Source organism: Coptis chinensis, chromosome 1 (assembly GCF_015680905.1).
Source record: "Coptis chinensis isolate HL-2020 chromosome 1, ASM1568090v1, whole genome shotgun sequence".
NCBI lineage: Eukaryota > Viridiplantae > Streptophyta > Magnoliopsida > Ranunculales > Ranunculaceae > Coptis > Coptis chinensis.
This window is the reverse complement of record NC_141456.1, coordinates 29,854,687-29,882,596: the sequence shown is the minus strand read 5'-3', so window position 1 is coordinate 29,882,596 and position 27,910 is coordinate 29,854,687. Positions and strand designations below refer to the sequence as shown.

The 27,910-nt window shown below is 37.6% G+C and overlaps 2 protein-coding genes and 2 long non-coding RNA genes across 5 annotated transcripts; 2 read left to right on the top strand and 2 right to left on the bottom strand.

The window, feature by feature from the left end:
• Positions 1-12,432: 12,432 nt before the first annotated feature.
• LOC147523382 (uncharacterized) lies at positions 12,433-16,392 on the top strand. 2 transcript variants are annotated; one of them, XM_086598374.1, is made up of 3 exons: positions 12,433-14,666; positions 14,848-14,941; positions 15,284-16,392. In XM_086598374.1, the coding sequence occupies exon 1, from the start codon at positions 12,570-12,572 to the stop codon at positions 14,166-14,168; it is 1,599 nt and encodes a 532-aa protein (XP_086454500.1). In that variant the 5' UTR covers positions 12,433-12,569; the 3' UTR covers positions 14,169-14,666; positions 14,848-14,941; positions 15,284-16,392. The 2 variants fall into 2 exon arrangements, 1 of the variants encoding a protein (XP_086454500.1); XR_015216032.1 differs by having other exon boundaries at positions 14,418-14,666; positions 14,848-14,947.
• On the bottom strand, positions 14,940-16,273 carry LOC147523383 (glucan endo-1,3-beta-glucosidase-like). The gene is made up of 2 exons (XM_086598380.1): positions 16,137-16,273; positions 14,940-16,042 (listed from the first exon to the last, which is right to left on the bottom strand). The coding sequence occupies exons 1-2, from the start codon at positions 16,198-16,200 to the stop codon at positions 15,081-15,083; spliced, it is 1,026 nt and encodes a 341-aa protein (XP_086454506.1). The 5' UTR covers positions 16,201-16,273; the 3' UTR covers positions 14,940-15,080.
• Positions 16,393-17,733: 1,341 nt separating the features above from the next.
• On the top strand, positions 17,734-18,648 carry LOC147523381 (uncharacterized). Its single transcript, XR_015216031.1, has 2 exons — positions 17,734-17,808; positions 18,015-18,648. It is a non-coding gene; the product is annotated as an uncharacterized LOC147523381 (long non-coding RNA).
• A 5,712-nt stretch (positions 18,649-24,360) lies between these two features.
• On the bottom strand, positions 24,361-27,708 carry LOC147523380 (uncharacterized). The gene is made up of 4 exons (XR_015196332.1): positions 27,518-27,708; positions 26,437-26,599; positions 25,781-26,049; positions 24,361-25,157 (listed from the first exon to the last, which is right to left on the bottom strand). It is a non-coding gene; the product is annotated as an uncharacterized LOC147523380 (long non-coding RNA).
• Positions 27,709-27,910: the final 202 nt, after the last annotated feature.

Below are 27,910 nucleotides of genomic sequence, written 5' to 3'. Positions count from 1 at the left end.
CCTCAAGTTCTGGAGACAAGAGTATAAGTGAATTGGCAAATTACATGAGGCACTTAGGTCCTCTATTTATAGAGTTTACAATGAGCTCTAGAAGCATTCCAAACCGTCATTTGCTTCCTAATACAAATAAACTTCTTTCAGAGTCCAACTTCGTCTCCAAAACTGAGAAGGAATTGGCTACAGTGTCGATTCATACGTCTAGACGCACTATTCATGCATCGCAGACACAAGCAATACGTCTGGACGCTCGATCCATGCGTCCCAGACGCGTTAGCCGATTTTGTCTCTTCTACCCTATCCTTTTATCATCTTTTGCGGGTTTTGGTCTAAGTAACGAATCCTTTGGCCTTGGGCTTCCAAATAGGCTTTAAAATAGGTCCAAGTCGCATCTTTAATAGCTCCAATTCCTTGGCCTTCTCCATGATTGTCCACGGGCTTCCCATGTGATCCTTATTGCTCTGTTTTACCCCATTTTCTCTAATATTCCACAAAACTCTCTTTTTGACCTTTAGAATCATGAAACATAACTTACAAACACTATTAGTCAACTAAGATGGCTAAACAAGAGGCATAATCGAGGGTTAAATAGCACTTTTTAAGCACTTATCACAACTCCCAACTAGCCTTTTGCTAGTCTCTTAGCAAATAAGATAAAAAAAAATAGATAAGTGATCAAAATCACATCCTAATAACAAAAATAAAATCCTAACTCATTTTCACAGGCATCGCGATTGCATTTACCATATGCAACAAGGCTTTAACCCTTTAAGTTCCCCAAAAAGGACAAGTTATAGTCTCGTGAGGGTTTTCAGGTAATATACCCACAAAATCAATCAATAGCATGTTCAAGAATGATAGTATTTTTTAGAGAGAGAAATTCCTTACCCACTTAGTGCTTACTCCAACAGACAGTCTCCATTGCTAATTACATTGCTGCAAAGACTCAAAAATTATAATGGGAGATAGTAAAAATTGACAAAATTCTCAATCAAGGCTTATGTGTGTACTTAGTCAATCTCCTATACTCTCCTATCCAAGAAACGAAATCCCTAGTTTACCATAGGTAGATAATCTCGACTTTCAATCATCACCGGTCATACTCTCAGAAAAGAATCTCTCAGAAGATGGTCTACTATTTTATCTCATGTATGTGGAGAAAAGAATAATGCATACAAACATCCCACATACTACCTTGAAAAACAGACTTCTGAATAAAAGTAGTCTCATGGAAAGAATGTCAATCACATATGAAGTGTCGGGTCCTTCACTTTAGCATCCTCTCACCTATTCTAGACTTTGTACTATACTGTAGTGATAAGTCATAGGTTGTAACTTGGCTTGGGTATTGGTTTATGAAGGACAGGTAAAAAGGATTCTAAGGTTGTTTCTGAAAACACTAAGGGTTTTGCTTCATTCTTTGGAAGATTTCTTCAAATTCTATATTGCAGAGAAAATTCTTCCTTTGTCTTAGCTTTTCCATCCATTCTGTTCAACTTTTTTTTTTACCTCAGTGATATATACTTGATTAGTACTGGATATGCTTGTTTTCCATTAGCTTCTTTCACTTAGAACAGAATGATGGTCTTCATTGTATCTCTCTAGTATTTCCTTGTAATCTTTCTTTTGTGCTATTTCTTCCTTTTTGTGCCCCTCGTATTCTCAGAAACATATGGGTATGGCTGATAAAGATTTTGGCTATACTCCTTGTCTGGAGTTGGGTCAAGGGTAAAAGGTTTTATGAAAGAAAATGGCTTATTGTAAGGCTCAAAAGGGTTTAACATGATGGTCCTATTAGGTGGGATAAAGGATGAATGGGTTCACTGCTTGACTTATCAGTATGATACTCTGTTTCGAATAGACTACAAGACCTAATGGCTATCTCCCCAGTTGATGTCACTTCCTGATTAACCAAATCAACGAATAATGAGACTATATTACAACGATATAAAGAACTGAAAGATGTTGAATCACTAAGACTCGGATTTTTGGTATGAACTCTCCAAATAATGGGTATAAAGCTCAAGTCTCACGGGATAAGTCTAAAAATTCTACTTCCACTTTACTAGGGGTTTAAATCTCTCTTTCAGCAAAAGTACACAAAACTGACCAAGTATTATGGTGGTGGTGCCTTGATAAAGAATTCTATCAACAAGAACTATGTCCGATCATAATAAATAGTCTAAGCGGTAATGAAATCAATAATATCAACTATCTATCAAACTCAACACTAAGCAGTATAGAATCTATATCCCATACTCATCAATAAAATTCATTTTTCTCATGCTACTGATATAGAAACAAAAATATTTTTTGTTTTTGAAAACTAATTTTCGAAATTCATTTCTCAAGTACACCCTCCCCCGACTTAACATATGCATTGTCCTCAATGTATAGAAATTAAGTAAATGAAATTAATGAGAAAAAGGGAAGATGTTACCATTGATGCCGAATATCAAAATTAATCCAAAAAATAAGAACATTTCCTTTTACCAAGATTTTTTTTTTTGTTAGGTATTTTTAAGTCAGATCCCTAAGACTATATATCATGCATTATCAATTTGGAGTGAGGAGATCAGATTTTCTTACCCAAATCTGACGAATGTTTGGAGGACGAGGAGGTCTCACCTTGTGGGTTGTCAAAAATACTCCTTGATATGCCGGAAAGATTGCTGGTGAAGTTGCTTCTCTACCTTAAACTATTTCATGTCTGATGATTGTGTGATAGGCCTTGTGATTCCTCTGTGTAGAAGATTGACAAAAATCTTTCTTTCTAACAAGATAATAGTATCTGATGTGCCCTTTACCACCACAATGATGATAATGGATATCTGGCTGACTATGCTCAAGGTGGGTGGTAGACTGGTTCACATACTTCTCTCGTTCAGACAATGATGGTGTAAAAGAGGCTTCAATAGTGCAATGCTTCTTATAAATATGGTCCACTTTCTGCTTCAGAAGACTCATTTCAGTTTCTAGATTCTGTTGTTTTTCTAAAACTTCTTTAAGCTGATTCTCTAGCAACTAATTTTTCTGGGCAGAAGTTTGTTGTTCATCCTAAAATGTAGAGTTCATCTTCTCAAGGTATGATACTCTCTCTGCCAATTTTCCATTATGCTCACTTAAATCCTGAATTTTCTACAGAGATTCCAAGAACATGGCTAGCAACGCCTCTGTGGTGGGGTTCTCAGGTTCATCATAGTTTTCTGTAGATTGAGCACTCTCAATTGTATCTTCGAATTGGAAGGATTCTTGTATCATGCTATCAAGGAAGTACACCTCTCCACCTTCGGTGTCATCACAATCCTTATGTAACAGGTGAAAGATATTTATGTCCATGAACATCTTACCAAAGTTGATCTTCATTTCACCGTTGTGACAATTTAGCGAAGCTTTTGTTGTAGCAAGGAAAGGTCGGCCTAGAATAATTGGAATTTTATCAAAGGCCTCCTTGGTGTCTATCACAATGAAATCCACTGGATAGTAGAAATCAGCTACTTGAACAAGAACACCGTTGTGACAATTTAGCGAAGCTTTTGCTGTAGCAAGGAAAGGTCGGCCTAGAATAATTGGAATTTTATCAAAGGCCTCATTGGTGTCTATCACAATGAAATCCACTGGATAGTAGAAATCAGCTACTTGAACAAGAACATCCTCAACAATGCCTCTGGGAATCTTGGTAGAATGGTCAACTAACTTCAATTTGACTTGTGTAGGCTTTAGGTTCTCCAGGCCCAACGCTTGGTACACATGATATGCCAAAAGATTAACACTAGCACCAAGGTCTAAAAGAGCATTACGCGTGAATTTTTCTCCTATCTTGCATGATATTGTAGGACTTCCTAGATCTTTGAGCTTGACTGGAGCTTGCTAATGGATAATAGATGTTGTTTGTCCAGCTAGAAACGCTCGCTTTGGAACATGAGTACTTCTTTTTATGTTGCATGCATCCTTCAAGAATTTGGCATATGATGGCAACTGCTTGATCGCTTTGTGAAAGGGGATATTGATGTTATCTTTCTCAAATGCATCCTTCATCTCTAGAAATTGCTTGTCCTTTTTTTTGCTTTGAGCAAAAACATAGGAAAATGTGCCTTTGGTACAAACACATCAATGTAATCCGCTCTTCTTTCTCTTTGGCATTCTTGCATATCTTGTCTTGGTTATCTTGACAAATGGGAGTTGAAAGGATTTCCCCCACTTCCTTTTGAACTTCATTTGAAATCTTGACCGATTGCTCTGTAGCAATGTCATCATGAGAAGGTAAGTCAACCTTGTTGTCTATCTTCAATCCTGATCTGAGAGTAGTAACTGAGCTGACCTAATCATGGAGGTGATCAGTACTAGAAGTTGTCCCAATGTGGCATACATCTTCACTCTTCGATATTGGTTCCAATAAGCTAGGTTGAGTGGCTTGTGTCTTTACAGACAAAGCAGTAGTGAGTTGGTCGACCTTAGCCTCTAGAGACTCCATTCTAGAACATTGACTTGCCTGAGATTGCTGGAGATTGAGCTGAGACTGTGCAAGAAGCTCTAGAACACTTTCAAACTTTTATTTTTCTGTGATAGCAATGTAATAGCATTCTCCAGGTTGGCAGGTGCGATATAATTTCTCCTAGGATCAGGCACTAACTCTCCACTTGTATTGGAATTCTGCTGAGAGTATAATTGTTGTTGAGGAACCAACTGTGAAGCTTGACTTGTATGTGGAATATAACTTTGATCTTGAGAACCTGGGGGTCCAGTGTTCTGTCTCCAATAATTGCCTTGAAAGTTATTACCACCTTGGTTGGGCCTCTAAAATGAGTTCACATTGTACTCTCCAACTGATGCATGAGAAGTGTCCGAACATACTTCACAGTATCGACTAGCTTGCATGACTGGGAGAGATTTAGCTTGAGACTTGTTGATCTTGGAGGGATTCATAGAGAACTGGTTGAATTTCTTACTCAGAGTTTCAATGCTGGTGGCCAGGCTGGCCAATGTAGACTTCAGTTCTTGATCTGATTATTCATGTGCTTGGTAACCAAATTGCTTTAGCTCCCCCTCCATGCTAACAACATACTCGTTGCTAGTAGTCCATTGTTGTGTTTCTTCAGCTAAATTCTCGAGAAAGTTGTAAGCTTCCTCTCCATCTATCGATGTAAACTTGCCTTTGTGCATCGATCAGATCATCATCGCTTGTTCATCATCGAGAGTCCTCGATAGAAAAAATGAGCAAGTGTGCTCTTATCATAACCATGATGTGGACATGAGACTAGCAGATTATTGAATTTCTCCCAGCTTTGATGATATTCTTCAGTCACCTTCCCTTTGAAATTGTTAATGGCTTGCTGCATGGCATCTGTCTTCTGGGGTGGGTAGAACTTGTTCATAAAGTTTGTTCTCAACTTCTCCCAGTTATCTATTGAATTGATCGGCTGTGTAGTTAACTATTCAGAGGCTTTACCTTAGAGTGAGAGTGGGAATAGAATGATCTTGATACTCTCATCCCTGATATTTTGGTTCTTGAAAGTTCTGAAGACTGATAGAAATTTGTTCATGTGAACATATGGCTGAACATTGTCTGAACCATTGAACTTTGGAAGCATAGAGATTACTGATGCTCCAAGTTCAAACTGATTAGATTCTGTCTCTGAAAAAACAATACTGCTTGGTGGGTCTCCAATGATTGGCGAATAGAAATCACTCAGCTTCTTCCTCTATTGTGCTTGCATGTGTGGGATAGCTTCAAGATTATTCAGGTCCACAACACCTCCATCATTGTGTGCGGCCATTATATCAATCCTGTCTACTATTCTTGCTATGCGAAGATGATGAAAACTATCATACTATGCTTGAATGCAATTAAACTAATATGCAACTATTCTAAATTATACTAATATGCAAAACTACTTTCCTTCAACTGGGTTGGGCTTTGCAACTAGTATCTCGCCCGTTGTCTAAAGCTCTCTCTTCTAGGGTTATGGTGAATCACTTGGATTGCTTAAGTACCACGACCCACAGACGATAGTCCGTTTGTCAAGATTCAGACAAGAAACACTAGAGTTTGATATTTCACTGTGTTGGCTTACAACTTCAATTGTTGAAAAAGTCATAAATGCAATTATACTAGAAAGCAATAAAACTAAACTACGATGCAACTATACTAAGAATGAAATAAAAAGAATGAAGATTCGACTAACCTGGATGGTAAATCTTGTCTTCGAGATGTCCTTCAAGCTTCTCTCTTTCTCAAAAGGATGGATGATGCGACTAAAATTACCTCAAGATCCAAACTTCTAATCTTCAAAGAAAACGTTAAACATAAACAACTTAAAACGGCAGCGGCGCCATTTGACAAGCCTCCTTTTTGTGTGTATGTAGATGAGATGGTATATGGATGATGTAGATAGATGATGGTCGTTGAACAAAATAGAAGCGTATCAAAACCTAATTATCCCTCAATAAATAAAGGATGAGTAGGGTATCGTTCCACTTTTAAGTGTATGTTTATATGAAAGACAGGACTGGAAAGGGGGTTTGAGGGATTAAAAATTATTATTATATATTTTAGATTCTAATGCTAAACTAAACTAAACTAAACTAAACTATTGAGAATTTATAAGAAAGAGAATTCAAGATATTAGAATCCACCAATACTTTTGATTCAATGACCTTTTGCTTCATGGTTGTTCTCACAAGTAGACTACAATTAGGCAATCGAGCGAGTGTTGATGCCCTCTTGGACAAAACATCATTAACAAATAACTCTACTTAAGGTTGTTCCTATGTTCATGTTACTAGTATCTTCTTTCCTTTTATGTGAGTTTGGGCAGCTATTCAATGAATCACCATCTAAGGCAAACATAAGGAATATTTCTCTTATTCTAAAACACTACACAACTAGAAGAAAAGTAGAGAATAATAGTATAATATTCAATTATAATAAATAAAACCCTATTCTAGCATGATATTTGATTGCAATAAATAAAAGCATGTCACTAGCAAATATTCAATTGCAATAAATAAAACCCTAAACTAGCATGATATTCGATTGCAATAAATAAAAATCTTAATCTATACTTTCATCCCCTGGTCTGGGCAATGGAACTAATAACTAAAAACATAAAGAACTAACTTGATTGAAGAATACCATGAACCAAAAGAATCAACAAACCCTAAGCACCAGCTTCATCTTCTCCCTTGAAGGAGAAGATTAGCCTTCCATAAAGAAGGAAGAACACGAAGAACGAGAAGAAGAAGAGTCGAAGAACATAAGACTAGAAAGACTAATTTATTAAGACTCAGCTAGTTAAAACCGATCTTTTATTATTAATCTCTCTCTGCCTCAAGTTCTGGAGACAAGAGTATAAGTAAATTGGCAAATTACATGAGGCACTTAGGCCCTCTATTTATAAAGGTTACAATGAGCTCTAGAAGCATTCCAAACCGTCATTTGTTTCCTAATACAAATAGACTTTTTTCAGAGTCCAACTTCGTCTCCAAAATTGAGAAGGAATTGGCTACAGTGTCGATTCATGTGGCTGGACGCACTATTCATGCATCGCAGACGCTCGATCCATGCGTCCCAGACGCGTTAGCCGATTTTGTCTCTTCTGCTCTATCTTTCTATCCTCTTTTGCGGGTTTTGGTCCAAGCAATAAATCCTTTGGCCTTGGGCTTCCAAATAGGCTTTAAAATAGGTCCAAGTCGCATCTTTAATAGCTCCAATTTTTTGGCCTTCTCCATGATTGTCCACGGGCTTCCCATGTGATCCTTAATGCTCCGAATTGCTCCGTTTTACCCCATTTTCTCTAATATTCCACAAAACTCTCTCTTTGACCTGTAGAATCATAAAACATAACTTACAAACATTATTAGTCCACTAAGATGGCTAAACAAGAGACATAATCGAAGGTTAAATAGTACTTTTTGAGCACTTATCACCAAGCTCACATAAAAAGAAAGAATATACTAGTAGCATAAACATAGGAACAACCTTAAGTAGAGTTATTCGTTAATGATGTTATGTCCAAGAGGGCATCGGCACTCGCTCGATTGCCTAATTGTAGTCTACTTGTGAGAACAACCATGAAGCAAAAGGTCACAAATCAAAGGTATTGGTGGATTCTAATCTCTTGAATTCCCTCTCTTAGATTCTCAATAGTTTAGTTAGTTTAGTTTAGTTAAGCAATTTATAATATCTATAATCATAGCTTTTAATCCCTCAAACCCTCTTTCTAGTCTTATCCTTCATATAAACATACACTTAAAATTGGAACGATACCCTACTCATCCTTTACTTATTGAGGGATAATTAGGTTTTGATATGCTTCTATTTTTTCAACGACAATCATCTATCTACATCATCCATATACCATCCAATAAACATAAAAAAGAGGCAGGTCAGTAATTATGAAAAGAAATGTAAATCAAAATGGAGAAAAACACAATGTGAGAAGCCCTCATCTTCTTTCAATCATTATAGCATATGTATGATACAATAAATAGCATATGAGAATTGTGGTTGACTGGTAGTAACGTAGTTTGGTGTTTCACTCTTGGGTTGCACTTAAGTGTTTAAGTTTGTGTTTCAATGCCTAAACATTATGGTTTGGTTTTTGAATCACGGCTATGTTTTTAAATGAAATTACGAATCTATTTGGTACTTAAGTGTTCACATTCAAATTACTGGTATGTGTGGTACTTGAGTGTTCACATTCAAATTATGGCTATGTTTTCACATTCAAATTATAGTCGACATGCATATTTCATTATAATGTACGCATTGGAAATGACTCTTATTCCAATATAGCTCTACCACTTTGCCATCGCTCGCAATACTTATTAAATCCAATATAGTCATTTAATGGGAGTATGCTACAGATAGTAATTTAATAGGCCAGGAGTATGCTACAGATAGTAGTTTAATAGTAGTATGCTACATCTATTGGCTTAATTGGAGTATGCTACATCTACTATTTTAATATAAGTTAGTCAATGTATTTGTTCCCTCCGTATGCTCCAATAGTATAACCCGTCCCTCCTTTTACCTTTCTCTTATATAAACATCTAGGGTTAGGGTTTAGGGGTTAAGGTTTTTACCTTTTTTTTTTAAAAAAAAATATGAGTTATTGCTACTGCATAAGACCCAATCAAGCATAAGAAGCATGAAGCAAGCATAAGAGCACGTTAATTTTGCAAAAATGAAGGTAATTTCCCTTTAAATTCATGAGTTTGATTAAGTTTAAGTTTTAGGGGTAAATAAGAGAAAATTTTGAGTTATTGAGTGTCATTCTTCACTTAGAATTTTATCAAGTATAAAGAGCACGAAGAATTTGATCTTTGAAATGTTAAGAGAGATAAATTTTAATTTATCAAGTATAAAGAGCATGAAAAAATTTGTTGGTTGTGTGAAGGTTTTCCTTCCTTCATGGATTACTAATTCTTGAATAATTGAACTAGGTTGAGCAATTGGTCTGAAGTAGCCTATTAAGAAGTTTAATTTCTGCATTAGTTGCTGATCGAGACATTTGTTTATTGTCGCTATCTTCATGAGTTTCAAATTGAGAAGTAGATGTTTCGTTCACCACAGGTTGAATGTCAGGTATGTGATCAACTTGGACACTCCGCTATTGAGTGCCAATTTATGTACTCTCGCTATAAAGAAGCTACATATGATGGGATCCAATTGTTGGGCAAATCGCAAACAACAAGCAATCTAGGAAGGAAGTACTTGAAGTGCCAGCATGATTCATGTCGAAGTTATTTGCAATGGTTAGATGAAGTTGTTTCGAATCAACTTTCTGGATCAAGCTCATCAACAAACGACTGCTTTAAGTGTGGTCGGCCAGGCCATTGGATGAACGAGTGCCCTTGGGTAAACCGTGAATGCAATACAAAAACTGTAAGGGGAGGAGGATCAATTAAGACTACCAAGTATGGATTAAATGTTAGAGAAAGGTATTTGAAATGCAAGAGTCGCGGGGATTTCAATGGCTTCGTGATGTAGTGAAGATGACATCAAGAAAGAAAACAACCACTTTGATCGGAACCCATTGTTTTAATCGAAAATGACTCGTCTCAATTCTCAAACCTAAAAAAATAAATTGAAAAATGTAATGTGTAATGCAAAGTTCTACTTTGAACTTTTGCACAGTTATAGCTTTGTAAGATAGCTTCTTGTAAGATGTATTCTAACATTTTTCTCTCTTTTTCTGATTGCAAGTTTTAACTTGGTAAAATGTAACCTGACATTTTTATGATTGCAACTCTATAATGCTCACGATATATGTATCTGAAGCACTCGACAAGCACTTGACAACTTTTTTAAACTGAAGCACTTATCTACGTCTTTTTGCTCATTTTGCTGTAACTTTTTCGGTAATAGCCCATTTTGTTATGTCTGTTCAGCCATGCTAGCAGTTAAGATACAATCTGATATAACACGTTTGCACTGTGAACACATGACAAGTATGAAAATAACTTGTCAGAACTCCATAACTCTCTTTTTAACATAAATCTTCTTTACTATTTGGAATCCATAATGTAATGACATACAAAACAAAGTTGCACTAACTAGACGCAATCTCAGGTAGTATGCCGACTTTTTAGGAAAAATAGTTTGAGATACAATGGTTTTATCATATGATTAAATACAAACTTTTATCATATGATTAAACGCAATCTCAACACCAATTTTGTAACATTTAAATGTATATCAAACTCAGAGTATCATACTATTGAATTATATGTAACTTCGAGTATCATATTATGGAAAATGTGACTAAGTGTAGCATATTATTGAAGTATTATGCGATTGATAGTATCATGTTCCTGAAATATATGTAACTACTAGTATCATATTATTGAATATGGGATTAATAGTATCATACTATTGAAGTATATGTAACTTAGAATATCATATTATTGAATTTGTGGCTAAGAGTATCATATTATTGAAGTATTATGGGTTTTATAGTATCATATTCCTACAATATATGTAATGAATAGTATCATATTATGGAATATGTGATTTATAGTATCATACTATTAAAGTATATGTAACTTTGAGTACCATATTATTGACTATGTGAGTAAGAGTACCATATTACTGAAGTACCTAATCTTGGGTTTATATAGGACATGGTTTGAGTGCCACAAGCAAGTAACGTGGTTTTCTAATACTTTGCACGAAAGTTTTGCTTCTATAGAGGAAGGACAACGAGCTATAGAAGGACAACGAGCATGGACTCTCTACAATAGTCAACACAGTGCTTCATGTTAGAGTTATCCCTCATATGAGGAGAGGAGAGAAATTCATTTTCAGCTTGTGTAGAGAAGACAAAGGCTTCCGCGACCCTCCACAAGAAGCCCATTAAGGAAGACCAAGGCCAAGACTGGACATCGTCCAAGGCATGAGCGCACCTCGCGCCCTCCATAGGCAAATATGGAGTGCACCCAGTGCTCAAACGCCTAGACATCATCCAAGGCAAGAGCGCACCCTGCGCCGTTGTAGTATAATTCTGAGCGCGCCATGTGCCCATGCCTATTTTGGCAAGATTCTATTTTTGCGGAACCGCTAGTTTTGCATCATAAGTTTGAGTTTTTGGCAAAACCAAACACACGAGAGACAGCACAAAAGTCAGAGAAAACCCAATCTTGAAAGCTATTAAGATTGAGAGATAACCTTTACAAAAAGACAACCCTATAAAAAGATAAGAGTGATCTAGTAAGATGAGAGACTGAAAGGAGAGATTGTAATATTCCTTCCCACTTTATAAAAGGACTAGCTCTTGTGGAAGTAGACATCATTGGCCGAACCACGGTATAGCTATTCCTTCCCATTTTATATCTATGCGTTTAATTCTGCTTTACATTATTATCTGTTGTTACTAGTTGTTTAGCAAGTTGGGCATGTTAGCATAGGTTGTAGTTGATATTTAGAAATTTGTCTGGAGTTGAATTGTGTTCAAATACAAGTTATTTGTGTAGTGGGGAAATCGATTGGTATTGGTATAAATACCAACACTTCACCGCACCCTTCAAAAGGCCACATGCAACTATGTCTCGAGCTAATAGGTCACAGGTGCTTCCTGAAGCTCCAATTGTCCCACCGAATTTTCCATCAACACTATCTCCTCTTCCAACTGTGCCTATTCTTGTTCACTATATTCAATATGTCATTTATTGTTCGATACTAACGTATATGCTATATATAGTAGTTTAACTAAAGTATGCTGCAACTAGTGGTTTAATGGATAGCCTAGTGACCCAATTGAAACTTCTTCACCCGATTATTCCGGTTTTACCCTTTAAAATATGTGGCTGAAAATCTGCGCATGCGAAATTTGAAATTTGGGTGCACCCGACCGTCCTCTTATATTTTGATAGATATTTTGTGTAAATTTAACATTGCTGACGTCAGCTGGTGTTTTGTGGCTAAATCATTGTCATTTGTCAATTAATATCAATTAGTGTCTCGTCCTATTCTCCGTTTCCCTACACAATTTGATTGATGTCAGCCGAATCCAAATTCTACTTCACTTGAAAATCTCAAATACAAACCGTTAAACCCTAACACACACAAAATGATACTCATCCCAAAAGCACACCACCTCAAACTCAACCAAACCATTTCCTCATTCTTTCATTCAATTAACACAAACCTCTCCACGTCAGCACCCGTCTCTAAACCTCCAATCAAACCATGGCCAATTCGTCTATACCCAAAAAGACTAGTTTTAATGATCAAACGCCAACAAAATGTAGACCTTGCCCTTCAAATCTTTACCTACTCTGGTCATTTCCACCCTGGCTTTTCCCATAATTACGATACGTACCATGCCATGATAGAAAAGCTAGCTAGAGTTAGAGCTTTTAATGAAATGGAAACTTTAATGTTACAACTTAAAAAGTCACAGCTCAAATGTAGTGAGAATCTATTTGTTATGGTCATACGAAACTATGGCATTGCGTCGCGGGTTAAGTTTGCAATAAGGACGTTTCTTCGGATTAAGGAATTTGGCATCGAGAGGTCGGTAAGATCGCTTAATACACTTTTGAATGCTTTAGTTCAGAATAAAAGATATGATTTAGTGCATTTGTTGTTTAAGAATTGTAATAACAAGTTTGGGATTGTTCCGAATGTGTTTACTTGTAATATACTTGCTAAAGCACTTTGTAAGAAGAATGATGTAGAGGGGGCATGTAAGGTTTTGGATGAAATTCCAGGGATGGGTATAGTTGCGAATTTAGTTACATATACTACGATTTTAGGCGGGTATTGCTCTAGAGGAGATTTAGTTGAAGCGAAGAAAGTTTTTGATGAGATTTTGTATAAAGGGTGGATACCTGATGCGACTACTTATACGGTTTTAATGGATGGGTATTTAAAGCAAGGAAGGTTTATTGAAGCTGTTAAAGTTATGGATGATATGGAGGAAAATGGGGTTGAGCCTAATGATATTACTTTTGGAGTCATGATTGAGGGTCTTTGTAAAGAGAAGAAATCAGGGGAAGCGTTGAATTTGCTAGGGGATATGATTGAAAAGGAATATGTACCGAACTCGGGACTTTGTTGTAAGGTGATAGATGTCTTATGTGAGGATGGAAAGGTTGAGGATGCTTGTAGTATGTGGAGAAAGTTGTTGAAAACAAACTGTACTCCAGATAATGCCATCTCAAGTACATTAATATATTGGCTTTGCAAGGAAGGGAACATTTGGGAAGCGAGAAAACTGTTCAATGAGTTTGGAAAGGGATCAATTCCAAGTGTTATAACATATAACACACTCATTGAGGGGATGTGTGAGAGAGGAGAGTTGCAGGAAGCAGGGAGATTGTGGGACGAAATGGTAGAAAGGGGATGTGTCCCGAGTGTGTTTACTTATAACATGTTGATTAAAGGGTTCTGCAAGGCGGGTAAGGTTAGTGAAGGAGTTAAACTTTTGGAAGATATGATGGAAAAGGGATATTTGCCTAATAAATCCACTTACTTCATTTTGGCTGAGGGGCTCTGTGAATCAGGGAAGGGAGAAGAGGTTATGAATGCTCTCGCTGTGGCAACCTCGAGTGGATGGATTTCCCTTGACACTGATTCTTGGGGAGTTTTTGTAAGAAAGGTTTTAGCGAATTCAGAGAACTGGAGACCTGTTCTTGATAGTATAATGTTGAGCCCTGATACTTGACGAGGGACCTGAAGATGTATTAGTTTATGAGTTTTATACGTCAGATTTCTGATTAAGAGCTGGCTTCATAGGTCAATTCTCTGAAGGCTTTTCATATTGTTAACAATTAATAAGCATATTGTTACTCTTCAGCTGAGAGAACATACCAACAGCTACTTGATTTCGATGTATTCTGTTTTGCTGTCACATTTGAAGTGATTTTCTGAAGGTGTTACTCGGTTTAGAGATCCATCCTTTGACATGTGGGTTTGGCTTGATATACAGAGAAGCTCTGAAATGATTAGTATGAACTAGCATCCGTCCCAATGGACAACTTCTTAAAGATTGTGCTGCTGTATATTTAATTATTTATTGATTTGATTTTGGACATTAATAAAGGAGCAGAGGATGGAGGATTATATTTATGCTTGATACTTGAGATTGTTTTATGTGGACGCTGAGGATTTCATTCATTCTCAAGGACTTCTACAGAAACTCATAACGTTTTTCTGCGAACAGGTACAATCTTACTTTAACGAAGTGGTCCCTTATTTAATTGAATGAAACTCAACCATTTCTTCTGGCGATGTCACGATTTCTCCTTTTTTTTTTTTTTTTTCCCTAAAAAACAAGAGCGTCTCGTATGCATTGGAGGTGCTAAATATTTTTTTTCTTAATCCTAATGTATCTCTTTCGTCAGCTAAAAAACATTTGATATTGGAGTTGGATGCAAGCTCAAGACACACAAGAGGACACGGGGATAGTGTATTAAAGCCTACAAGAGCAAGCATCTGGTACTAGTAAGAATTTTTTTTGAATCATTTAAAAAGTAATACCATTTGTACATATATAATTTTACAGCAAAAACATGCACTATAAGTAAATTACATGAATACAAGATTGGCAGACTGCTGGCCACTGACGGCACCCGATTTAGTTGAAGTTGAGGTCATACGCCTTTACACCACCATTGGTGAAGAGACCAAAATGTTTCTCATATTCCATGCCTGCCTTCTCATTTTCATCAAATAGACCAAAGAGGAAAACTTCCACTCCAGCTCCTGGCCTTTTCGGTGTTCCAATGTTATTTGATGCTCGTCTTATGATGTTGCCGTTATAAGTCAATGCATTTTCAGGTGCTGCAGCCTCGCCTCCAGATGTTGGCCAACCTGTCTCTGTCACTGCCACAGGAATGCCAGGAAACCCTTCCTTCTCCATTGCTGATATGAAGGCATCAATTGTCGCATCGAAGAGGTTATCATATACCAGTCCATTATCCTGTACTGTTGGTGGTGAATTAAACAGTGCATAGTTTAAGGGGATATCGTTGGGGTTGTTAACATAGCTGAAGAAAGGGTACACATTGACCATGAGAGGAGCTCCAGTTTCAGCTAAAAACTGAAGGAGGGGATGCAAATCTGCAAGGATGTTAGGATCAAAAGCTCCAGCAGATGGAGGGAATGGGGTTGATAGGATGGATGCCGCATGTGGAGATGAGAGCTTGATCTTATCAGAAAGATTTAGTGTCTGGAGGACTTGTTGGAGGTTTCTCATTGCAGGAACTACGAAGGGCATATAGAATGTGTCCTTGAAGAAAATCTCGTTTCCAACAGCAATGTATCGGATCTGATTGGCGGGGACATGTGCAAATATGTTGTTTTGAAGCCACTGGTTTGCAGCGTCAGGCCCCCCAGAAGCTAGATCAGGTAAGTTCTCATTAGGGACTCCAATCATCAACTCAACTGCTGCTCCTGAGAAAGCCTGGAGAATAGTTGGGTCAGCATCAAAGAGTCGAACATTTGAGATTCCATTGGCATTGAGGAGATTGACAACGTCAGGTGGGGGAAGGAGATTGTTCGCAACTCGACCGTAGCATACTCCAATACTTGCAGCAGCTGTAGGTTTTTTTTACCAACAAAAGTGAGCAAAGGATGTAATGTTAATAAGTGAACAAGTGAACTACATCACTCTTGAAGATTAGATACAAACCTGTTGAAGATGACAGAATAAGGAGTACATAGCTGAGGGAGAAGAAGACATCTTGTATTGTCATGGTGTGGCTGGCGATGTTGCCTGTGTAATGGTGTACTCAGAGATGTAAATGAAGATAAAAATAATAATAAAGAGATAACTGAGATGAATGAATGTTCGTAGTGTAAAGATATAGCAAAGAGAAAAAGATGTTTGGACTTTGGAGTATATATAAAGGGTCCATATATAAATTTTCTGCCTTATTTCTTTGTTATCCATAGAGATCTGTGTCATGCATATAGCCGTTGCAACATCTGTTACCTGAAGATTGGGACTTTTGCTTAAAGTAATAAAAGTGGCCAGTGATCTTGGGATCTGACTTGTAATAACCATGGTTTAGTGAGGTTGCTTCCTGGACAGAGGGGTTGGGACTTTGGGAAAAGCGTAAATGTAATTCATCAGATGTTCCCATTTGCCCTGTCAGTTAGGAAGGGTTCTGTTTTGTCGAACTTTGTATTCCATTACCTGTTTTTCTTTTACAAGAAAAAGAGTGGTGATCCAACAAAGTACTACTTACTATGGAGAGAGTACAAGGTTTATTGGTAAAACTGGAAGTTAACAATGTGCATGCATTACGGATACCAATATCCTCCGATTCCTCCCACATTGGCCAACTAATATGTCATTTCCCTTACTGGACAAATTTTGACTGCTTTAGTTCGGCTTCTGTAAAAGGATTGTAGGCTTATAGCTAATGCTGCTGGCTCTATAAGTCGGAAATGGACGAGGAACAAGATTTGGAGCACGAAATTCCCATTCAATATAGAAAACATGGCATGTCAATGGAAATTATAGGGAACTCGATCGTATGCTTGTGGCAGCTGATCAATGAAAGTATTAGCTACAAGGGCAAAGGAAGCAGAGGTTTTGTATATCTGTATGTAGGTAAATGTCCTCATTGCTTTAATGTTGAAGGGCAACCTCCAAGTAAAAGAAATGCTCTCTCACAAAAATTAAGCTGTGTGGCTGGTATTGAACCAGTAAACCTAGGTTTGTGGTAAAAATGAAAATTTTGTGTACTGGCCCAGTCACGCAGTTTTTTTTCCCTTTGATCTGGTAAAAGATTTCATTAATGAAAATGAACGAAGTCAGTTACTACATCAGACGCGCACGTATTTTGAGGGAACTCTAGAAGAGAACTGTTGATATATATTTGTTTCAAACAAAGACATAAATTGGAATTGGATTGCTGTATGTCAACACAATTAACGATTTCTGATAGCATCCTCCTGTCGATATATAACCCACATGAAGTCATGATTTTTTTTTTACCAAATAAACTAGGACCTGCATATATAATTAAAGTGAAGTCATGATTGTTTGTATTCCAATAAAGCAACTATTCGAGCTCTTCTTTATATAAAGGAAGAGATAAAAAAAAGGCAAATGCTAGATCGTTATTGGAAAGAGGTACATTAGCTTATGGTGAAACTAATCCCAATAAAAACATCTGTTTTTTATCTTCACAATTTTACATGTTCACCTTTATTTTTGGTATGAATGGTATATTGGTATCCATGACTTGTATAGGAGTTCATGCTTTGGCATCAACAATGCGAAAGGTAGCCCCCAGGTAAGTATACTTGTCGTCTCTCATGTCACCTTGAAGGTTGATGGATAAACTACGAAGGTACACAACACTTTTACTTTCTCCCATCTCAAAGCAATTGTAGCAAATCTTAAAATCGTACAAAAAGAAGGAATATGGAGTGTAGGAATAGCATTAACTTTGGCTTTATTAAAGATAATTGTTCGTATTTGCTTTTGAATTCAAGCTTGACCATATTTTACTATTAATGAATCCTAGCTTCATTGGCAGTGTTCTTGTTTCTTCAGGACTTAAACCTCAACTACCTATTTCCACACTCAAGGAACAATAGTAGTATAGGAACAATACTAAAGCAAGTAGCCATTCCCTGCCTACCCTTTCAACTAAACTGAATCATATCGAAGATGTCGCTCCCGCCACCAGTCATTTACCCAAACACGGTCACAACACAGCCTAGTTCCCATTCAAAAGGCTCATTTGGACCGGTCTTTATAATACTGGCTGTAATAATAGTTTTATCAGCGTTTGCTTGCTGTCTTGGTCAACTTTGTGCTCGACGATTGTCACATTCAAAACCTAAAAGAGATCACCAAAACTCTCGTCCGAAAGATGGTGACCTCGAATTCGGGTTCAAGCAAGGGATTCCAATGGCAAAACCTATAGGTCATGGAGAAATCAGAGAACCAAGACCTGTCTATAACGGTGAACACAAAGGAGATACAAGATTTGCTGAACATGGAGATGCAAAACCTAGTTCATGAAAAAGACGAAGTCAACAAGTTTCTTCTCATAAGCTTGTTTTCTTGTTGCTCTTTTTTTCTTATATTTCTTGCTTTGCTTGTTATGTTTGGTTGATGAGTGCAACAATTAACTAAGTGTAATATAACCAAGGGCTTGAGCATATCTACAATTTCTGCATCATACGGTGGAGCTCTTAAAGAAGTCATCAGCTTCCACACCATACGAATCTTAGTCAAGTCGCTTACCAAGCGCCTTACTTGAGTTTTTCAATCCAATTCCTTACCAAAGGAATCGATTAAAGTCTCACATCCGGCTTACAGGCTTTCGTTATAATTTGAAAAAATTAATAACTCATCTCAACTATTTTGAGGCGATAATTTGTATGCACCAAGCTCACATCCATTGTGCCATGGGATTATTAAAATCTAATCAACCTTTCTAAGGTAAAAGATTTTAACACATTCATACATATCTCATCTTGCTCACATTCCATGTGCCAAGGTGGTCTCTGTGTGAGTGAACGACCAAAGCCTTATGACGAATATCCATATAATCTAACAACAAAAAAATATGGAAACAATATGTGCATAGAATAATTTCATGTAGTAAAGAATCTAACGATCTCAAAAAACATGAATAACTATCAAAGTTATAAGGTCATTACATACAAAATCATAACCTACGAAGTCCTAAGCTCCTAACATGAGCCATAAAGGAATCCCTTGGGATCGCCTTAGTAAAGGGATCTACCACCATGTCCTTCGTAGATATATGTTTGAGGACCACCTTTTTACGCACAACCATATCACGAATGTAGTGGTAACGAATGTCTATGTGCTTGGATTTTCCATGGTACTTAGGATCTTTAGCGAATGCTAATGTTGCCATGTTATCACAATACACTGTGATAGGGTCTTTGGCATTTTGCACTACATTTAGTCGCTTAAAGATTCTTCTTAACCAAACTGCTTCCTGAACAGCATCACAACAAGCAACATACTCGGACTCCATTGTGGACAATGCAATGCATGCTTGTTTCTTACTACTACAAGAAATAGCACCTCCGAAAGTAAGAATGTATAGCCGGACGGACAATGCTCATCCAAGCATGCCCCACAAAGTATTCGGAAGGTTTGCTCTTATCCTTGATAGCAAAGCATATAGTCGAAGTCCCACAAAGGTATCTAAGAATCCTTTTCAACCGCCAATGAGCATGTCGGGATTACTCAAAACGGCTCACTAATCCCTCGCGCAAAGCAAATGTCCGGTCGAGTACACATCATAGCATACATCAGACTCCCAATTGCATTTGCATAGGGCACATTAGCCATTTGTTCCTTTTCTGCCTCTATCTTAGGGCAAAGACCAAGATGTAAAGTATGACCCTTTTGGACAGGAGTATCAATAGGTTTGCAATTTTGCATTCGGAATCGTTCGAGAACTTTCTTAATATAAGTCTCTTGAGATAAGCCAAGTAACCTCTTAGAACGATCTCGGGTAATCTTTACCCCCAATACAAAATTTGCCTCACCCATGTCCTTCATATCAAAATTAGAGGACAACCACTTCTGAGTGGCTATAATCAACCCCTTATCATTTCCAGCCAACAAAATGTCGTCAACATATAATGACAGCACAAGAAAACTCCTATCAGATCGTTTGGCATACACACAATGATCCTCCTCAATCATCTCAAACCCATATGAAGTAATGGCTCGATGAAACTTAAGGTACCATTGTGCGGATGATCGCTTTTAATCCGTAGATGGACTTTTTGAGCTTGCATACTTTGCGCTCTTGTCCTTCTACCTCAAAGCCTTTGGGCTGATCCATATAAATTTCTTCATTTAGATCCCCATTAAGAAACGCTGTCTTAACATCCATCTGATAGAGTTCTAAGTCAAAATGTGCAACAAGTGCTAAAATGAAGCGAATTGAGGTAAATCTCACCACTGGTGAGAAAGTTTCCTAAGTAGTCTATACCCTCTATTTGGGTAAAACCTTTCGCTACCAATCGGGCTTTATACTTATCAATAGCTCCATCTGCAGTTCGCTTAACTTTCAGAACCCATCTGTTCTTAATCATTTTGCGCCCTTGAGGAAGATCAACAAGTTCCCAAACTTGGTTCTTCTTCATGGAACTTATCTCATCTTGCATAGCAGCTAACCATTCCTTTGAAACAGGTGATGACAAAGCCTCTTGGTATGACCTAGGCTCATCATCGTCAATAGCAGCACACATGAAAGCTTCCCCTTCAATCTCAAAACGACGACGGGGTACACTTCCACGTTTGCTTCTACGTGGCTCAAGATTGTCTTGATCATCTGAGTCATCTAGTGGTAAACTCCCACTATCCTCGACGATCATTGGAACTTCAGAAGGAGGAATTATTACCCCGTCATCGCCGAGCGTAGGTGGAGTTACCTTTTCTGTAGCCTCAATTGGTTCTATCATCTCATAGAACTCAGCTGACAATCGAGCTTGCTTCCTGCTTGGAAAATCATTTTCCACAAAATCAACATCGCGTGACTCAATTTCCACCATCCCACCATTATTTTGTTCATGAAGAAAGGCATAACCCTTAGAGTGCTCAGAGTATCTAATGAATATACATTTCTTAGCTCTCATGTCTAACTTCCCAGTTTGTGAAGACGGGGTATGAACAAAACCAGTAGAACCCCATGGACGATATGACCTACTTTCGGGTTTTACGCGGGTCCATAATTCATAAGGGGTTGATGGGACAGACTTAGAGGGCACCCTGTTGAGAATGTAGGCAGCAGTCAGCAAAGCATCACCCCAGAAGGTCGTGGGGAGGTTTGCTTGCGCCATCATCGATCTCACCATATCTAAAAGGGTTCTATTCCTTCTTTCAGCAACACCATTTTGTTGCGGAGTTGAAGGAATAGTAAGCTGTCGTCGAATGCCCTTTTGTTCACAGAGCAATCTCATTTGCTCAGACAAATACTCGCGCCCTCGGTCAGTTCGGAGAGCCTTAATACATCTCTCCAATTGATTCTCAACTTCAGCCATAAATCTTTTGAAGCAATCAGAAGCATCAGATTTATGCGAAATTAAGTAAACATAACCAAATCGCGTGTAATCATCTATGAATGTGATAAAATAAAGTGCACCATGACGAGCCCTCACATTAAATGGTCTGCATATGTCGGAATGTATTAACTCTAGTGGAACAGATGCTCTTAGCGCCTTTCCAAATGGTTTTCTAGTTGACTTCCCAGCCAGACAGTGTTCGCAGACCGGGAGATTGACTTTTGCAAGAGGACTCAGAAGTCCTGCCCTTGCTAGTCTATTCATCCTGTCCTGCCCAATATGTCCTAATCTAATGTGCCATTTCACTGAATTTGAAACGACATCATCATCCATAGAAGTCAAAAAAGAATCAGCTGAATTATAATTACCAAAATCAATATCCAACTCAAATAAACCATTCGAAATAAAAGCTCGTCCATACAAAATGGAACCTAAAGAAATAGAAACTGCTTCTAAGCTGAAATTAACAGCAAAACCAAGTTCTAAAAGACAAATAACTGAAAGTAAACATCATGGAGTATCAGCGTGCAACCAGTGCGCATCCGTATCTGGTATGTTCCAATTCCCAGTACGTCTTCACTAGAACTGTTTCCCATAAAAATTCTTTGACTGCCACTTAGAACCCGACGAAACTCCACAAATCCTACTCTGTCTTTTGCAATGTGTTTGGTTGCTCCTGTATCCACAATCCAATTAGGATCACATGAATGAGCAACAAGCACCTCAGTGCAAACAAAGCAATCAGAATAGCTAAAAGTGTTTGAGTTTACCTTCTTCGGCTCAGTGCATTCACGAGCGAAGTGTCCAAGTACACCACAGTTGTTACAAGCCATCTTAGACTTGTCTTGCTTTTTACCAGCTCTATTACCCTCTGGGCTTTATTTATGTTCCTTTTAGGGCAAGTGTGTTGTTTTGAGCCCCCGTGATGCTTTACCATCTTGCTTGGCGCTTTTGGACCTAGTCCCGCTTGCTTGGTTCAAACAAAACAAGTTAAATGGCAAAGATCGCTATTAGTCCTAGCGACTTTGCCGCTCGCCTCTAACTCCAAATGACGCGATAATTGAGAAAGGTTGGTTATATTCTCATTATCGTCATAATGAGTTTCATCTGTTCCCAAGAATCGGGAGGGACCTCAAAACAGACCAAAATTTGTCGCTTTCATCGAAGAAGAACATTTCCAGCAGACTTTTAATTAAGTCCGCGTGATCATCCGGGACATCTTCCTAAGATGTTCAACCATAGTGTCATTCGAAGCCTTCTTATAGGTTTCGAATTTCAAAGTCAATGCACGTAACCTAGTAGCTGTGGTGCCAGCATAAGTCAATTTTAAAGCATTCTACATTTCCTTGGCGGTTTTGTACCCCTCGAACCGCCATGTCAGTCGTTATGCATCTTTGCTTAACATAGTAAAGCCGCGACAACGATCCCTGCTTTTTGCCGGGCTCGTACACCTCCAAGCTACGACGGTGTTGAGCAAGAGTGCCTTCCTCGAGGCAGCTCCATATTATTAGTCAGAGTTTCGAGGACATTTTGCTCCTCTAGGAGATACTGGATCTTACGGTGCCAAATATCATAATTTAGACCATCCAGTTTTTCTCCTTTGTTCAGGTCAGCAACAATACTCTTAGATGACATGTTACACTACATGCATAGACAATAATTAAAATAATTAATGGTTTGCCGTAAAAAGGTATTACTCTATGTCACACACGTATAATTGCCCCCTTTCTTAAAATTTCATCGTTAACAATATTGCCATTGGCACTCAATCGAAAACTAAGTAAACATAGCAATCATCTCAAGTGCCTTTTGGTTTTACTGTCACAATAAATTATTAAAAAAAAATGCAAAAAAACTTAATGAGGAGTTAAAACAGTAACTACCACTCATTGAAACAGATTATTAGTCTTTGAATTTAATATCACAGATTTAAAATATACATACTCAACAGTATATAGTGGTACTGGATATGAAAAAAAATAATAATAATACATCGGGTTCTTTCAGCAGATATTTGCGTCAGTGCAAGAATTTGAAATATGCATAGTCTCTGAACTAACACAGCAGCATGGTGATCGGCATGTTATAACAGTACATATGCATGCAATTAATTTATGAAATAAAAAAGATCAAATAACTGACTCACAGTCGCAATACGTTTTTAGCATCAAACCAATTACCCATCTCTACTCAAGTGCCATAACGCCATAAGCCCATAACCAGTACCTATCTATGGTACTTTTATCTATCTTTTGTAAAGCTAAAGCTTTATAACATTGGTTTAACAGTGTTACTTTAAACAAAAAAATAAAATAAAACGCATGGATGACATTCCAAAATGTCATTCCAATGGGGCTACTAGAAGGCTCCTAAATTTGGTTGGTGTGATAAACCCAACTAAATTGTGGCATTGTCTAACAACTGCCATAATAAGTTTAGGGAGACAGACGACACAGTTTATGTTATTCATGTATTAAATTTCGATGGATAACAAAAATTGTGTCGTCTGTCCAAAAAAAATTCAACTTAAGTTTGCAACTAATGGACGGACGACAGAAACTGTGTCGTCCGTATCCCTTTAGCACCTCCATCTTCAATGTCTCCATTGGAACAGATTTTGAGTTTTTTACCTCTCAAATTTAGTTGGGCAGCAAAAATATGCTAAAAATCCTACGTGGCAGTACTATATCAACTCTCCATTGGACTTGCTCTAAACCATCGCTAAGTGGAGGCAAAGTTGGATGCGACCTCCCACTGTCGCATGGGTTCTTTTTGACTTTTTCAACATTCTTGGTGACATTCCAAGTGTTGCGGAGACATTAGCATTTTGCATTTTGCATTTTGCTACCAAACAGTGTTTTGTGGGCGGTTATATGGAAATAGGTGCAATTGCATGTAAATACATCGAACCAAACAGAACAATGTACAGTACTCATTAGGGCACTCTATTTTGCTTTGTTTCCACCATTTAGTTATTACTCAGTACTCCACCCTCTAATCTGGTCGCACTCTCATCTGCACCTCTAATCTGGTCGCACTCTCATCTGCACTTGAAGCGAAGGTTGGAACATTTAACAATTCAATTTCTGTAAATCAGATAACTAGAAAGCTTGTCATTTGAAAAAGAATAAAAAAATGTGTTATATGGACATATTATCACGTAGCCAAGTATCCGTATCGGACATGACACAGACACATATTGTATGTGATATACCTCAATTTTTTATATTTGTCCGTGTCAGACACTTCATATGTGTGTCAATGTAAAATAAAATAAAAAATATTAAAAATCCTACATTAGAAAAGAAAGCGGCAAACTCAAGGTAACAAAATAACACAATCCTCTATCGACCCACGGACAGATAAAGGCAATTAACTCTTCCGCGAGGAAGGGGGCACCTGACTTTCATTTTTCCACACTCAGTGCATCTCCTGAAAGTTCCAATCCAGAGCATAGGGTTAGGCTGCTGCCCCAGAGGCCTTATGGGCTGCCTCTGTTGGTCGTCCAGGAACTTAGGTTCGTTGCTAACAGAGGCTAGGAAGACTGGTATAGGTAGGTAGTGGCTGATGGCGTTGCTGTGACATCAAACACTACATTGCTACACTAACAGCATGTCGATCAACAGGCTCATACCTGCACGAATTCAATTTTGTGAATCTTCCAAATCAAGTCCATGTCCCTATACTTACCTAAGTCATAGAAAATATATTGGCCCTAACAGCATCTACAGATCCGTACTCAATCGAAATGATTAAAGTCAAATGAGTTTCAACGAAAAGTGTTGTATCCTCTGTTTAGAGTTGTGTGGTTATGCTGTTGACTAAGGTGTTATCTTTGACTTCATTTTTAAGTCCAATCTTATACTAATACCCTAATGCAAACAAGAACAACAAAATTATGTGCATCAGTCTTAAGTACAAATTTCAAATGATGTATTCACGTGTCTGTGTCCATATCCTAGGTGATATACCTCCATTTTTAATATTTCGCAGTGTCAAACACTTCGTACCCGTGTCGGATACAGACACACCTATCCGTGTCAATATAACTTAGGTTATACAACTATAAGGACAAATAAATGTATACCCGAACAGTAATGTGGTGGCCTATAAAGAAAACTGTCCACAAAATCTTCACAGCTCAAAATTCCGCCCCTAGATCTATTCCAACCTTAAATTCCACATTGTTGGGATTAGTTATAAAAGTATACTGCATGCGCCCACAATCTATATACACTATTCACTTAGAAAATTCACCTTTAATGGAATGGGCCTTATGCGATAGTACCCTAACTGCATCGAGGATTCAAGGCGTGAACTTCTGATTCACTTCTTGGTGATTCAGTATAAATCAACTCCTCTTGTAGTCATCTGCTCAAGGTATTGTCACCTTCACGGAAAGCCATACGCCGTAGCTCATCTATATACTCACTGTTGCTTGAGCCTAAGGCAGTGCTTTCACCAAGCTCTCCTCCATCATAGAGAGTTGATGAGTCAATGTAACTGCCCAAAAGTGCCTGCAGAACCTGAGAAGACCATTGAATGCATTCAACATTTGGAGGAAGCATCCGGTGCACAATCGCTAGATAAATTAATATCAAACTATACAACTAGCAGAGGCTGATTGATGAGAGCCAGGATAGGGAAAAACATAAGAGGGTTTAAATGTTTATGTAAGACAGCAAGTCTTTCAAAAAGAACATAGATGTTTTAAAACTGCAAAACTTTCTAAAACAATGAAGAATTGTCTTTTTCTTTTTCTTTTTTCGTTTTTGTTTCTCATTTTCTTTAATCATATCTAAATTCACTTTGCATATTCTGCATCAAGATTCACTTGTGATGATTGTCTTAATAAAGAGAGAGATCTTGCTAAAATAAGAGATAAGTTGAAAGTGGTGTTTTGCTTTTTTCACCTGACACATAAGAGGCCGCTTTTCAGCCTTTTCGTCAACACAAGCTGCAGCAATCTCGATCATCTTGCGGCATCTGGGCTTCAATATATCTGCTATCCAGTCTTGGATCTGCCCATTCTGAAAAGTCACTGTTCTGACTGGCACGGGAAAGCAATAGACGAGCCTGTAAAAGTCAATATATGGAATTAAGTTTCCCAGATGTTATCTGCAAGCCACATTAGCACTATTGAACATCGCATGACCCCATTAATCAGGTACTCCTAACTCCTAAGCAATCAAAATTCTCGTGAGCCCATTCACATGCTTATAAATTCAGGCAGCATTGAGACAATATAATAATATAAAGACGTCGTAACAATATAGGTCATTGCCAAGACAGTATTTTAAAAGCTTTTAAGTGTCTGTGATGGTATCTAACTGAAACATAAGAAATCCATTCTTAAGATAGCTCAGCTTCTTCCATGCAAAATAGGTTATTGCCATGACAGAATTGCTTTTTTAAGCAAAATATGTACTTGCTGATTACAATTAAAAAAACTTGCACATAAACATTCTCATATGTTATAATAGATATAAAGTGAAAGGTAAGAATACAATATGCATTTCATTAATATGATGGAGACAACAGTTACAGTAAAGTGAATATTTAACAACAGTATAACAAAATGGTTTTAGTAGATTTGTTTTTGTGATCAGGTTCTCAATCATCCATATTCCCAAATAGTATATTTAGTGATAGGAATATGTAGTAGACCTGTCCAAGTCAAGCCCAAGTCTTTATCTTATTATTATTCTTATTGTTTATTTATTGACTGTTAAGGCAAACCCCAGATTATAAATAAGGGCTTGTAATAGATAAGTTGATTAATTTGTTATTACTGAAAAAGTGTTAAAGCTGAGGCTTTTAGGATTTATTCCCCTTTGTCACTAATAGCTCCCATAAAAGGGTGGCAAAAAAAACACTAAGATCACGATTATCCCATTTTGAAACCATATTAACATAATACAAAGGAAATATTAAAACTAAAAATAATTCTGGAGGAATGAACAATATCAGAGATGTCTGTAGTCACAACCTTACCCAATCAACTACTATATGAACCTCATGATCGACAGCTTTACGCCCTGACACCAGCTCGAGAGGCACGACTCGAAATGGATATACATCAGATTTCAGGCTTAGCTTACCTCTTCGTGCATATTCTGGGGCTATATAACTGAAAGAAGAAAACTGTTAAGTGCTTGACTGTTGCACATATTTGTGTTCCGTGAACTTTCAGAACTGACCACGGAAGAGCAAATATTTATCTAAGTATTACAAGTGCTCAATACCTAAGCATCATCTTACGAAACGTTCTTCCATGGTTTTTGTATAATCAGATTTTACAACTGTTGAAATCAGAATGTAGTCTCTGATCTTACAACCTATCTTTCTCTCTCTCTCTCTTTTTTTCCTTCTTCTCTTTCTTTTCTC